Source organism: Pagrus major, chromosome 4, assembly GCF_040436345.1.
Source record: "Pagrus major chromosome 4, Pma_NU_1.0".
NCBI lineage: Eukaryota > Metazoa > Chordata > Actinopteri > Spariformes > Sparidae > Pagrus > Pagrus major.
Window position 1 is genome coordinate 18254407 of NC_133218.1, and position 15958 is coordinate 18270364.

At 37.7% G+C, this 15958-nt stretch overlaps 1 protein-coding gene across 1 annotated transcript in view; it reads left to right on the forward strand.

Moving 5' to 3' along the window:
* LOC140994264 (protocadherin-9) overlaps positions 1–13613 on the forward strand; it is a 208873-nt gene extending 195260 nt beyond the window's left edge. The window contains exon 3 of the mRNA XM_073463831.1: positions 13243–13613. Coding sequence (XP_073319932.1) covers positions 13243–13613 — 371 coding nt within the window. The remainder of the gene's footprint in view (positions 1–13242) is intronic.
* The last annotated feature ends 2345 nt before the right edge of the window (positions 13614–15958 follow it).

Genomic DNA, 15958 nt, shown 5'->3' on the forward strand with positions numbered 1-15958 from the left:
TTATGGTTGCCTTGGATTTGAGATGGTTGGTCCCAAAGCATCCTACAGTCTAATAGCTGTAAGCACAAGTTTGGACGCTGAGGCAGAGTAAAGATGTTCTCTCCTGGAACTTCATCCCAGCATAGAGGGGATGAAAGGTGGTTTTACAATAGAGTAAAGTTTATTCCACATCATCCCCTTTGCTGGTGCCTCCAATCCAGTTTTTTGTTATTCAAGCATACTTTCTGCACCTTTTCTTCAGGCACACGACCACAGGGAACAGTGTTCTGGTCTCCCTAAATTGATAGAATATGCCTGTTGCATGCAATCTGCCCTTCATTACTCCATGTTATTAACACATGAAAGAAAGTGGATATGAAAAGGAAGTGACGTCTATAACTGCAGCACCACTACTTTTTCGTTGTGCTTATTGACTGTGTTAGTTGCTTGTTGCTGTCCTTTTGCAGAAATAAAAGGAAAAATCCATCACATGTAGGTAGCTAATATGTACAGTAATTGGAGTTGGGGTTGGTACACGCATTCTTGAAGGATTGGTATGAGCTAAGTGAATCCCAATCCAGTTTGGTTCCTTTGTTTGTTTGCTATAGGCATTCCAGCTATCAGAATCTCCCCAGTGAGCTCAATTAAAACACTTGATCATTGCGTAACACACAGCACTTTGAGTGAGCTTGATGTGTCAGCATACTTCAGCGCTCTGCTTCAACAACTTTGTGAGGTGCACCACACTTCTGAAATGCTGCTGTTGACTAAACTGCATTTGAACTTTAGTATTTAGTCTGTGAGGGAGTCTGTCCAAATCTCTTTCAATTTTTCTGCTACACCATATCCATAATGACACTCAGCACTCCAGAGATATATTACACCAAACAATATATTTTTGTACAAAATATGTTTGGAGACCTTCAAAGGAAAACTATGCTGGAGGTGGAATTTGTAAAAGTTAGTGAGCTCTCAAACAATTTTAATTTATGTCACTAAAATGTGTACTTAGCAGATGTATCATGTAGAAAAAAATCCATCCTGGCAAAGATAAAATATTACGATAAAGGATCTGGATTAGGGCCAAAACACTGTGATTGGTACCTCTGCTATTACAAGCTGTTTGTCTTCCAGCCATTACGCTGATAGTTCTACTTGTTCCAACTGACAAAACTCTCCACCAGTCTCCTCCACTCCTCCTCACTGCTACAGTCTACAAGGCAGGAGCCACCGAAGAACTTCTGGATGTGGCATGACCCAGAAGTGCAAATTGTACTGTAGAAGATGAGTGGGAAAGGTCAGAGTCTTTTGTAGCTCCCGTGTGCTTTAACTCTGCAGCATGTCTAACACTCTGCAGACTCTGTCGCCTGTCCACAATATCTGACTCAGGATAATCCTAAGCTAAGATGATGAAAGTATATGATTCATACCATATTGACGAGCATTTCTATTGCAACCTTGCATAGAAGACAAGAATATGCAGAGTGTAAAGTGAGCAATGCTTTTGAGAATACGACCTTGTTATCATTGACTCGGTGCTACAAAATAGCAACAACAGCACTTTAAATGAATAATCATTACTATTCCGTATAAAGTTAGCTTTAAAATATATATAAGAAATATAGTGACTCCTCAAACAACAATTTCATTTTTAATGTTGCTTTACTAAAATGCAACAACTTTGATGAAATATTCCACTTATAGTGGATGTGAAGTTAACCCCTAGAGTGGTGCAGTGGAGATATGAGGGGAAACATTGAGTGAAGATAACATTGGTAGTAAAAGGAAAGAAATGCAGTGCAAATTATTTTTGGATTTCTCAATTTTTTAGCTCCTTGCTTAAAAAAAAGTGAAATACTCATCAGAATGTGCCCTTACTGTCATGTAGTTGCTACAAATTTGAATCTCTAAATTAGACTCAAGACTGCAATAGAGGTGAATGAGAGCAGCTTAAGAATGAATAGTTTCTCATGTGAATACTATTTACCAAATATTTTGATCAAAAGATTAAAAATTGTTAGTTAATTGGTAGCGAGGGATGTCAGACCACATGCAATTTGAAAGCCTCAAAGGCTGTTTTGGCAACAGACAGCGCTACTGTACAATTATCACTTTATAATGATTCTTAAATCCTAAAATATGATGCCAATCCTGCAGCCCATTTGTGCAGGGCAAATATCAGAGAAGTAAACAAGATTTGACACAAAAAACGTGGTGATGAAAACCTTTTAAAAAGAAAATTTGAACCTTGCTAGCTAACTGATGTTGGTGATGCCTACACAAAGTACTGAATAATGAGTGAATGTGTATGGTAAATCAGTGACAAACAGAGACTTTCGTAAATAGTCATAGCTTAGAGATATTCTTATATGTACAATGTGTGGTACTGTATGGGTAAGAAATCAAGTCATTTATTGTTTGACAAATGAAATCAGTGGAAAATGCTAATCACATTTGAGCTTCATTTCCACTAAAAATCACACAAACATCAGTAGTAAACTTATTCCCTTGCATATATTGTGGTAAAAGGTACTTTTAACAGCAAAACTGTGTGGGAACAATAGAGAGTAGCCTGGGTTGAATATTTGAATTACAAATTGATCTGAGAATAGTTTTAAGTGAGGTCCAAGCCAATAATATTTATCAGTGATCATGGAAATTATGTAAATGACGGTCATTTTTTGACAGGCTTTGTGTTTTGTTTTCCTCACTGTTCCTCACCTTCACTTCACTTTCTTCTCTTCCATCTTGCTCGCTCCTCCTTTCTATCCCTCTGACCACCCTTCACTTCCATTCTCAAGCTCTTTTTCTATTTTGACTCGCTGCTGCCCTTCATCTCCTCTCATGAGAAGCTGCTGCCTGCATGGCCTCAAAGGGAGCTCTAGAAAGGATCCATCAGCCAGACTAGTATTCTCTCGAGGATGCATCCAGCGTGTTGCTCTGTTCTTCTCTGCTTACTATCATATCCATCCAACCACAGATAGCCTTTACTGTAGATCACAGAACCTGTTTTCAAATTTGCTGCAAAGCTGTATGGACCAGTAATTCTATGCCTTGTTGGACACCGACCGCCATAGCACTCACACGTTTCCCCAAGCTATTTACTATATATTTGCTCTCGGTGTGAGGCAGATCTTTATGAATACAGGCTATGTTTATAACACTGTATGCCATTATACGCCTTGGTGTACACAGTGATGGATTGCTGGTGTATGTATTTATGTATGTATGTGTTGTAGTGGAGGATGAAAGGGTCACATGGAAAACCTACAGCAGATTTAGAGCAAGGAGAAAGAATCTGCCAGATGTATCTTGTGGGTTTTTGAGCGGCAGCTGGAGACAGCGGTATGGCACTTTGAGCCTCCATGCTGGACCAAAACAAAGCTTCATTCATCCCCAAATAACAACATCTGGGCATGCTTAACAGCATGGATAAATAAACAAGCCCTATGGACACTAAATCCCCCGCAATCAATCACTCTCACTCCCTCTTCACCCATTCCCCCCTTGCCATTCTAAAGGCTGTAGGTTGTTAGTGTGGGACTGGCACATCAGCACTGATAGTGTGCATCCAATTAATTAACCAAACGTTATCTCATTAGTAATAGCCGGCAGACTAAAACAAGAATACTCCCCTATAGTTGCAAACAACCTCTGGACAAAACTGAGGAGGATTCTCTCCTCCTCTGTAACCTCTGTGATCTGATGATGCTGAGTAGGAGGACTGAAAGATAGACATGTGAATGCGCTTTGGTCAAAGTGTCTGTCGTTAAGCAGCTATTGCTCATGGCTCACATTTATTCAACAGCTTCTGCAGAATTAAACAGACCGGCCCCTAGCACATGCTAATGACACCGCATCAGGAGGCAACCTAATGGTTTCTTTGTCTTTAAGTTATCTGTCTTTGTGGACATCTGCAACACTCGCACAGTGCTGTAAGCAAAAGTCAGCACCATCTGACACAGTTCTGAATCCCTTGCATTCCTCAACACCTGTGCCTCAATGTTATTTAAAGCACTCAGGGGTGCTGCACCAAACATCAGCCACCGGCTATTTGCTTGTGTGTGTGTCTGTGTGTGTTTTTGTGTGTGTGCGCGCTTCTGTGAGTGTATGTGTGCAGGAAGGAACTTGACTTCTTGAACATAGTAACCATGAGCAACGAGCTATGCACAGACAAAGTAGCACTAAACATTGTGGAAGCCATTTTGTGTGAATGAAAGGAACATGATGTAAAATATTCTGATTTATCTACGCAGAAGGGCTAGGACTTTGCAAAATGAGCTAAATATGCATGCTAACGTCAAATCTTTGACAATGGACATCAATACAAATAGGGCTGTGTGTCACCTTCACTTCAAAGAAAGAACTTAAATGAAAGAGAATTTTTTATTTTGGCAGTAAACGTTTTTGCTTTTTTCCCCATGATGTACTGATGCATTCATTTAAAAAGAAAAAAAGGTCATATAGCAGGTTGGGAAAGGAAATGGAAGGACATCACTTATTTAGGATCAATATTCATTTAAGACTGTTCTACCATGACACATGGTAGAACAACTGGAAAGGGGTGAGTGACATAGTGATGTCAAAATGCATAATTACATTTAAAAAATTTATTTTTGAAATTTTAAATAATAAGAAAGCTATGATAAAATGGATATTTTCTATGTAGAAATTTCCAGTCATATGTGAAGTGTTTTGTTCACATGTGAAAATGTATGAAAGCGTGGAATTCACATGTGAAGAAACACATTTCCTGTGCTTAATTTTGTTCCACATGTGCAAATTCTAATTCACATGTTAAAATAAAGCCAGTATCAGTAATCTACAAGTGAAAATGTAAATTTCACATGTGCAAATTTTTATTTGTTAAAATGTTATTTTAAATGTGAAAATAGCAAATCACATGTGAAGAACCAAACTTTACATGATTTCATGTTTTTTTTTCACATATGGAAATTCTAATGCATGTGCAAAAAAAACATGAATATATGTAAATCACATATGGAAATGTAAAAATGCACATGTGGCCTTTTCTTTTCACATGTAAAAATAAAAAAAAATAGCCAATCAAATGTGAAATTGTTCAATTTGTATACAAAATTGTGATTTTCACATGTGAAAGGGAAAACTCCAAATGTCACATTTTCGCAGGGGAGCTACTGACTCAGAAAGTAGCATAAACAATGAAAAGCAAAATGCAAAAGTCATGACGGAGTTCAGTTCCTATATTAGAGACGAGATCTATATTAGATTTACGAGTTTGTTTTTTTGGGCAGCAGTACAATGGAGTACATACCCAGCGGCCTCTTATCTACAGCTGTAGTGTCATGGCGTGCCGGGGCTTATCATCTGTCCACAGCTCTTCAAGGTTTCAGCAGGAGTAGCAGGATGTCACTTGACACCTTCTGGGCTTTTCCAAGTCACACAGTTTTCAGCAGTGACAGATTCTTGATTACGCCATTTGCATGTACATCTATATTACTGAGCATGACTACGGATTCTAATCAAAATCTGAAATTCGTTGTCGCTGACATTATGCTCAATCACCAACCTATTTACAATGGTGATACATGACATGAGATGTCACTCTGATTACAGAGTGGGAAGTCAGAGTGTAATGAGGCAAACAAGCTGATTCTTGGGCACAAGATAATCAGAAAAAGCTGCTGCTAATAACCGTTGATGGTCAATTTCAGTCAATTTAAATCAGATTAAATCACAGAGCTCTATTAAGAATCAGATTATCAAAAAGAGCTTTGCAGGGGAAAAAAAGATGGAAATAAGGATTATCTCTGTGTGTATGTGTGTATTGATTGTGCGGATATGAAAACAAGGGACAATAGTAGGTCAGACCACAGGAGAATTAAGTCAATGACAAACTGCAAAAAAGTTAACAAAGAGAAAACAATGGCTAATGAGGTGGGGGTTCGGGTATGTTACAGGCTCAGCTTCTTTTACAATGTCAGAAAGCCTCTTCCAGAGGGAGGAGGGCTGATGGGAGAGGGTTCTACCTCTTACAGTGTACTCTCAATTAAATGGACCAACACACTCATGCACAGTGTGACAGGAAGGACTCCATCTATATATGCATCAATAGGGAGTCTGTAAAGAGAGATTGAGGCACAAGTATTGTGTTGTGTGGTGTTTTGGTTTTGGTTTTGTTTGAAGTATCTGGTCTGCTGTATTGGAGTTTTGAATAAGCACAATATTTTTTAAGCATGGAGTGGGTCTCCTAGAGAGTGATATACCACAGTAGGTTACTAAGTGATGAAGGGGACAAAAGAATTGTCTGCTTTTTCCTTGGTTGGTAAAGGAGAGGAGATCCTTATCCTGAAGATGTTGCTAAAGTGAAAATGTGTTTTTTTTTTGTTTTGTTTTGTTTTTTTGTAGACAGTGTCCCTAAGAGAAATTTAAAGATGTATGGTACACCTGGGCCCTCATTTACCAACATGTGTTGGAAAGGTTTTGAAATTCTGTCCGCTGCAAAGCATTTAGTGTGCATAGTTACAAAAAAATCAGGATTTATTAAACATGAACATGTCTGTCATGCACACACTTGCATGTGATTTGAGTTGATAATGTTCTAAACCACCATGCTTGTGCGTGTCCGGGGTCATTTGCATTCAGAAACGTCCCCAATGGACCATATATGGTAACAAAACATACCTTTTAAGATCTATCTCCAACCTCATGCTGGAACGTGCTGATGGGCAAAAACCCCAGGGGGAACAGGAGTTGAATGTGCACAGGAATGGCTTTCGGCCATTTAGTTGCTCGCTCCAACATAAGTCCAAGATCATGGCATGAATCTATGAATATCTGCTTACGGAAGCGGTACCTACTCAGAAGCCATTGTGTACCATTATGTTATATTTTCCTGGCACAAATGTATCATTCATAGATTTGACACCAAATAGGCAACATGTTGGTTGCTAATTAGACAAAATTACTAAATGAATAATTATTAATCAGAAAAACACAAAACATATATAGTTCATGAGATTGTTTAATGCATGTTGTGACACTTGCAATGCTTTTGTATTTGCAGTTTCAGTTTGCAGGTTATAGACGGCAAATGATGGGATGAGGTTGGCCGTTTTATTTGTGTAGTTGCTCTACTGTAGCTAATAGTAAATTGGTTATTGTGAGATTAGATATGCAGAAGATCGACCTCACACCAATTTGTAACCCTTTTTGTTTTTTCATTCAAACTACTCCTTAATCTTTCCAGGTGCCCCATGGCAACTGCAGAAGAACCCCCATGGTTTGGTTTCACTGGTATCATTACTATATACAGCTGTATTTCCTTTTTTACCTACCAGCTCTATACTTCAAGTGGTCTTTCAATCAGGCTTTGTCACTGCATTGTCTCAAACAGCAGGCATGCACAGATTAGAAGGGAAAATGGCTGATTCAAATTATCCTCTGCTGCCCACTTGGACCACTGATTGTACCAATCTACATGCAAATGGTCATGTTTATTACACCAGGGGAATAGGAAAGCACAAAGTGCCCTTGATTAATGACTGGCTCCGCTTTTGTTACAAAAAATGAAAGACAGACATTAAAGTCAACCATTTCTGTCGAAATCAATTTACAAATGTCTAATACTACATACGTATATATGGTCATTCACAGATCAGTCAAGGTTTTCTTACAATCACTTACCTAACACTGCAAAAAAAGCAAAAAGTCACATAATTGGAATGTCTGTAAATAGTTCCTCTGCTCAACCCTCCACACTATGTACATGTATGCAGTCCTTTTCCCTTTCTTCCATCTCTCTTTTCCTAACAGCCCCCCCCCCCCAGATGTCTCCTCACTCGTCTGCAATCTCATTTGAGGAATTCATCTTGCTGTCTTCTGGGAACCATGTATTATGGCTCTCTGTGGTTCCTCATGCAACTATGATAATGTGTGTCTTGGTTAGACTCCTCACATGCCAATTATGAGTGCCTGTTATTGTGATGGACTCCACATTCATGCAGAAGAGTGACTGACTCTCTCCTCGGGCCTCGGCTTTCTTCACATCATATATCAGAATGTGCTTTCTAAGGCAGAACCCAGGGTTCAGGCAGCAGGGCTTAGTGGAATATGAGGACATGTTCTTATTAAACTAGAATTGCATCAATTCATATTGTCTTACACATGAATGACTCACAAAGACCCTGTCATAAAAAACAGCAAATGAACCAATGGGTAAAATACCATTTTCCCCCCTAATAAGAAGCATAGAAACAGGAAACAATCCCTCTCCCCGTGAAAACATCTACCATCAAAGATCCCTTGCTTATGATGAAAACATAAACACAAAGAAAAAAAACAACATTTAGTTACTAACAAAACAAAATATGTAAATATGAATTGCTAATTGATTTGCCACTATAAAAAAAAAACAAAGTAATGCAATTCTATACAGCAGCCCTGCAATTACATACACTAGTTTTAAGGCCTGTTTATATTTTGTTAATTGAAAATGGACAACAAATCATGGAATTTCTTTATCTAGAAAAATGCAACATAGTTTAAATTGACATTAAAAATATGTTTGAAGACGGACCGATCAAATGATATTTTGATATTTTGATATATATATATATATATATATATATATATATATATATATACATATATATATATATATATATATATATATATATGTATATATATAAAGGGCCATGCGTTCATACATTTTATTTCCTCCGTTTTCCCGTGATAACGAGTTAATTTCATTTGTTTTCTCGAGATCTCGAGATAACGAGACTTTGTTTTCCCGAGATAACGATTCAATTAATTTGAGATCTCGAGATAATGACTGTGATAAGATAGGCCTGAGATTATGGAGACACCCGGGACCTCGTAGCTGGTCAGCTATGTAGTTAACGACGACATCAGGCTCACTTAAATTGTGCCGCCGATATAGCTGAAGCCTTGCTAACCATCTTTTTAGATTATGCACACTAATGTGTATATTATCTGTAATAGCAAGGCATAATGCTATTTCAGCCTGTGTCAGGCCTTGATTGAAAAGATATGTGACGCGGTGATCGATATGCTCCTGCTCCTTTGACATTGCTACACTGAATGATGTTTCCTGCAATGATTTAACATACTACACTATTGTTTTGTTTTCTCAAGATCTCGAATTAATTATATTGTTATCTCGGGAAAAAAAAGTTTTGTTATCTCGAGAAAATTATCCCGTTATCTCGGGAAAACGGCAGTTGTTATTTCGAGATAATAACTTGAGATCTCGAGAAAACAAATGAAATTAACTCGTTATCACGGGAAAACGGAGGAAATAAAATGTATGAATGCATGGCCCTTTAGGGCTTCCGTAACATATATAAATATATATATATATAAATATATATATTTTTTAAGTAATAAATTCCGACTGTGTGGTGTCAGACATGCTATAAAAGTAGTTGATTGTGTTTACTGGGTTTTAGAGATTGACTTTGCCACTGTTTTCCAAACACCACAACAGTAAATGATGATACTGCATTTGTATTCACATCAATTACTGCATAGCATCACAGCAAGTCAGCAGTCAACCATAAAGATCGGCAAACCAAAACAATTGTGTTATCCAGCTGATAGCTACAGACTTTATTGATTCTCAGTAGGATCAGCATCAATAAACCTTTCAAATTAAAGTAGTTTGTCTTTGGTGTCAAAGTGTCCAATAATAATTTGATCAAACAGAAGTAGCCATTGTTATGATGCTTTTTTTTTAAAATTAATTTCATCATTTCAATATTAATTAAGATAGGTTTTCAAAAGAATTCATAAATGTTCATATAATTAATTCCATTAGCACTCAAGTAACCTATGGTGATAAATTAAATACAAAGGCTCAATATTAAAGATACAATTTCTGCAATGCTTTCAGCTCCTTTAATGAGTCAAAAATGATTCAAATTGTCTGAGTACGTTTAAATTAACGAGAAGAAAAACAGGTCCAGGCATGAGTCTGAAGAAAAGCCCTTTGAAATATTACTGAACCTACCCACCAGCCAATTAGCTTTTTGTGAAGCAAAGGGACAAATTAGGACAAATAGTTATCATTTTCTCTTTTAGGACAAAAACAGATGAATTCATTACTCTTTGAAGCTTGATATACAAACACAGACAGACTTGCTTCTTTAAAAAAGAAAAAGAAATCCAACTCAAAGGACATGAATTCTTCAAATAGCAGAACTGCCTTATATTTCATGCATAATGCATGTTTTGCTATCAAATGAGATTCAAACAAATGCCACCTGAAACACTGACTTGTTTGATTTTTTATATCTGAATCGTGATGCATGTTCATCAGAGGAGTAGCCAGATGGTAGCAATGAGTTACAGAGGAAAGTCCTGCTGATTTTATGTTCTGATGCAAATTGACCTTCAACTTTTTTTTCCGTTTCAAACAAACAGTATCTGAAACTGTATTGACGCTGACAGTTCTTCGATTGCTATCTTTTTTACACTCACTGCAACTATTTGCAGAATATCAATCTCTTAACGCAGCTAAAAGTTTGAGGTTCAATAATAGTAGAAAAAAGAGACGAAGGAAGTTAGCCTAATTATTGAGATAGTCAGCGTCCCTTATTGAGGTAGTACTGCTGTAGTTTGTGTACTATATGTAGTACTGTATTATTATAATTATTATTATTATCACTGTATTATCATGTAGGCACTGTAGATTTCTCTATGGACCAACATGACAGTGCTCAAAGAGAACTCATCATCCTTTCAACCTTTCATCCTCCTCAAGATCTATAACCCCCCATGCTCTCCAGCTCTCAAAAAAGCACAGCTCATTCATTTTTCAGACTGCTGGTTGGTCCACTGAATCCAGGTCTCTCAACTCACATGACCTGTGCCTCACATGTGAGCTGGAGAGCCTCAATGAGCGCGGGAAACCAGCTGATGCCAGCTCAGAATATTTGGTTTTATTGAAATTAGGTCACTAAAAGGGTTTGAAAAGTTGCCAAATCTGGAGACAGCAGTGTACAGGTCAATTTTGAACTGACTTTGGGTACTTTAATTTCAACCTTGACTATAATACTATTAATGTGTTATAATATGTTTTAAAGGAAACATAGTTCCTGCTTTAATTAATTTCACTGGCAAAGGTTTACAGTTCCATAAAGTGGAAAGTGGAAGTGTATTTGTACTAAAGATCGGGTCGGGGTGAATGTTTGGTTTGTCAGGTTGGGGTCTGGGTTTGTGTAGTAAGTCCTGAATGCAGTCAAGCAAAGGCGGGGAGAAAATTGTGGTTATAAACACCTTCCTATAACTAGGCAGGACCCTCCTTTACTTAAATTTGTCTGTGGCATGCATTCAGTTAGGTGCTGGATTCATTCCTTAGAGATTCTGATCAGTATTGACATGATAACATCACACAATTGCTGCATATTTGCCAGCTGTACATTCATGCTGCAAATCTTTCATTCCACCACACCCCAGGGTGATCTATTGGATTGATATCCCGTGACTGTGGAGGCCACTGGAGTTCACTGAGGTCATTCTCAAGTTGGTGAAACCAATTTGAGGTTCTGTGTGCTCTCTTACATGGTGCATTATCCAGCAGGGTGTAGCCATTAGAAGATGAGTTGACTCAGGTAGGCTGTGGCATTTAAACAATCTTCAGTTGGTATTTAGGGGCCTGATGTGTGCCAGGAAAATGTGCCCTACACTGTCACACCACCACTATCATCCTGTTCCTTTGACACACAGCAGGATAGATCCATGGATTCATGTCGTTTTCTGCCTAATTCTGACCCTACGATCGCCATGTGGCAGCAGAAATAGAGATTTGTCTGACCAAGTGACATGTTTCCAATCTTCTACTGTCCAGTTTTGATGAGCCTGTGCCCATTGTAACCTGTTCTTCGTTAACAGGAATGGAGCCCTCTGTGGTCTTACCACGTAGCCTATCTGCTTCAAGGTTTGACTTGTTGTTCATACAGAGATTGTCCTCCATATACGTAGCTCTGTTGTAATATGTGGTTATTTCAGTTACCATTGCTCTCCTGTCAGCTTGAACCAGTCTGGCCATTCTCCTTTGACCTCTCTCATTAACAAGCCGTTTTCACGCACACAGAACCGCTGCTCCCGGGATGTTGTTTTTCACACCATTCTCAACTGTAGAGACTGTTGTGCATATAAATCCCAAGAGATCAGCAGTCTGAGATACTCCAACCACAGTCTGGCACCACAGTCAGATCAAACACAACAACTGAACCTCCATACCACCTCTGCATACTATTGAGTTGCTGCCACATTATTGGCTGATTACATATTTGCAGGCGTACCTGATGAAGTGGTAAACAGAAAGCAAACAGTCCTTTCTTTTGCTTCAAGTCAGCAGTGATTGTTTGGAGACCACAATCATCAACCTTAACATAAGTGTTTCGAGTGCCAAAACATAACATTAATAATACATAGCCTGCTGTAAGTATTGTATTGGAAGAGCAGAAATTGTATGAAAATCGAATGGAATTTGATTGTTGAAAATACTGTGTTTAGTAAAAAAAAGATCACTTCTGGGAGACAGGGTTGTTTATTTTGATTAAAGGAGAATACATTGTTGTATTGCTAGTGACTAGTATGAACCGTGTCAATATAAAAGTTTCAGAGCCTCAAATTTGTAAAACATTTTTGGCTTAGATCGGAACTCAGAAGGAATAACTCAGATGTACTCTGCAGGTACATGACAGTACTATTGCTTGACAGCCTTGTTTCTTTCAGGGATATGGACTTAAAATAATACTGTCATATTTTAAGCTATATCGCAATACACAATTTATATCTTGATATTTTGAAATCTCCTTAAAGTATTTCATAAATGCTAGGACTTTTAGAATAAAATCACATATCACAATATCTTTGACCAAATGCCTCAGTATACAAATTGTGGCATTATTGTAGGGATGACAATGGGTACTTTTAAAAAAAATATTAACACAATGATTTTTGTTAAATAATAATCAGTAATGTCGGTTGCAACAATATGGGATGACTGTTGACTTAGTAATCGAAAAACTAAGATGATATTAAGTCTCATACCATGATAACGATATAATATAAATATATTGTCCTGCCATAATTTCTTGTATAAAATTAAATATTGAAATCACTGTCAGCGATCAGTTTCAAAACCATCCATGTAATCATGTTATAAGATGGCAACATTTAATATCGCACTTAATATCACTGATCTGAATATATTTTTAACTCTTTTTTTTTTTTTTTCTTCTCCTTCTTTAGATGGCCCCCTGGGACCTCGTGGTCTAGTGGAAGCAACAGAGATGTGCACACAGGAATGCCTAGTCCTTGGACATTCAGACAACTGCTGGATGCCCCCAACATTGGGATCATACCAGCAGCCCAAGTCACCTGTGTCCAGTTTTGGATCTCAGAGGGAGTGGGGTCCCAAGGACAAACTTCTCAATGGACATACTCTCACCAGAACCTGGAAAAATGATAGCGGGCGGTCGGAGCATTTTGGCGACGGGAAGCAGTTTGGGAGTGGAGAGGGACACTTCACCAGCGGTGGCATGGCTGATATTCCACTGGTGAGTCTGAAGTCCTGCCAGCCAGCATCCTGCCCAGACAGCCCAAAGGACCAGCAGCTATAAGACGGACTTCGCTTCTTTGCTGTGAGACGTCCACAGCAACTCATCTGAGCTCCTCTCCTTTCTTGTTTTCTCCTGTTTCATTTCTTCCCACTTAAGTTGATGCTTCTGCAGTGTAGCCACATGTACTATGTAGGCAACAGAACTATAGTGCTCATGCTGTGTTCTCTACAATTCAACTGTACTATCGCTCTAGAGAAAACCTTTTTTTTATGGGACTCCATGGATTTAACATTGCCATTTAACATTTTTTGTCCACTTCACGTGTGACAAGTGGAGGAAGGACACGCGTACAATGGAGAAAATGAAAACAAATTCCAAGTAAAAAAAAAAACTACCATGGCTGACCAGTATATACAAATATTTGTGGTGTGGTTGTTATTGAGTTGTTCAGGACTATATTAATCGACACAATCAAAGAAAATGGAATTACATTTCAGAAAGTGTTGATCTAATAACACTGTTAGTGGACACTTGTTTATTCTGTCATTGTCTGTGTGTTTGTAAATAAGACTTATTAACCACTATCATGTACCCGTAATAACCACAGTGAATAGGACAGTTCTTGGCTGTTGTCATCATAATGGCTTGTCATCAGGATTTGGGGATTTCAACTGGACAATGGTCTATAATGTGGCATAATGTACAACGAGCAAAACATTTACCGCATTCTTTAAAAAACCCTATGGTTGATTTTGAGACAAATTTCCATCCCGTAATATACTTAATGTTGCCCATATTTCATAATAATTTTCTTCAAGTACTGCAAAACCACAGGCAGACCTTTTTTTAAAAAAAACACATTTTGTATGAAGGATGTCAGTGCTCAATATGTGCATTATAAAAATGAAAAGCTCTGAAAGCTCTCCTCTATAAACTGATTTTGAAAGTGTTCAGTACAATTAAATAGCAATATATTTGTAAATGGCTAAATGTTTTATCTAACGTTGATCTTATTACTGTATAAATTTTATTCAAATTGTGATTTAACTGAGTGCAAGCCCTCAGTAGTACCTGCAATTTATTGACATATGTATATATATTATTTCCACACAGACTATGATTTTCCATACAGTACGTAAGAATACACAGGTTAAGATAACACTTTAATCACTGTGCCTTCATGACGTTTCTTCAAACACTGAATTGTGCTTATTTAAATGACGAGAACATGTCGGCTACAGAGAGCATCCTGTCTGATAATCAAATGCCTTACGCATTGAATGTTTGCCAAATTTAGAGACATAATCACACAGATCCTAAAGTACAAAATCAAGTCGTTGGTACTGAAGAAAAAACACAAAGGCATGTGCAGATAATGGGTCAACCGTGAAAGACCATCTGTCATTCCACTGTCTGAAAAGGTTTGTTTTATTCCACAGCATGGAAGGCTAATTACACAATGGAAAAGCATGCTAAAAAAGATATAGCTTTTAAAAATTAACTTGATCATTTTTGTGTCATTTTATTTTGTTGGAATAGAGTTGATTTGTGCATTAAGGAGAAATTCAGTTTGTAAAGCACTTTCATATTTATGTCACAATATAAAGAAGTTAAGTGGGATGGAGTGATTTGCTTATCGCAGTATGTTTGTCAGTTGTGAGGGTGTTTGACATCACAGATACTGAAACAGTTAATCCTTGTTACTACGCTACAGGTATACAGCTACTGCAATAAATGTTTTAATTATGTGTATGCTTAATTTGTGTACAAGATACAATCACCTCGGGAGTTCTGTGTCTGCTTTGTGTGGATGGTGCTCACATAACCCTGTTTATCTAGATATTTTGGTACAAAATAACATCCCGATCATCTATATCCTGAGCACAGCGCATTCATGAAATACAATTTAGATTTTCCCCACTTCCTTATTTTTCTCATTTTCTTTCTTGTAGGTTAACCTGACCAGACAAATCCTTCCAATAAACCTGATAGTCTTTGAATTAGACCAATGTCCTTGAACCAAAAAACACACATCTGTTAAAACATCTTTCATAAGGCTGTGTCCTCTTGAAGGATATTTTCTTTGGCTCCTTGTTATGTTTTTTCTTACCAAAAGCCTCCCGTTCACTTCCATTTTATGTGAGCAAAGGAGCATGGAGTTCATGTGGAGTTTAACTTTGGTGAACTTTGGAGTCCCAGCCGCAACCATACTGTTAGATCTTGTGGGTCAACACATTTGAACTTATGAAAAACAAATAGTCAGTGATTTACAGCATGACATTGCTCATACTGGTTGCCCCACAGGAAATTTCAGATTTGGTGAAAACATTCAAGTAGGCATGCAGAGTTAATACTTCAAAAAAACACATTAAGATATCATAACACAACACTCTAAAATGAATCCT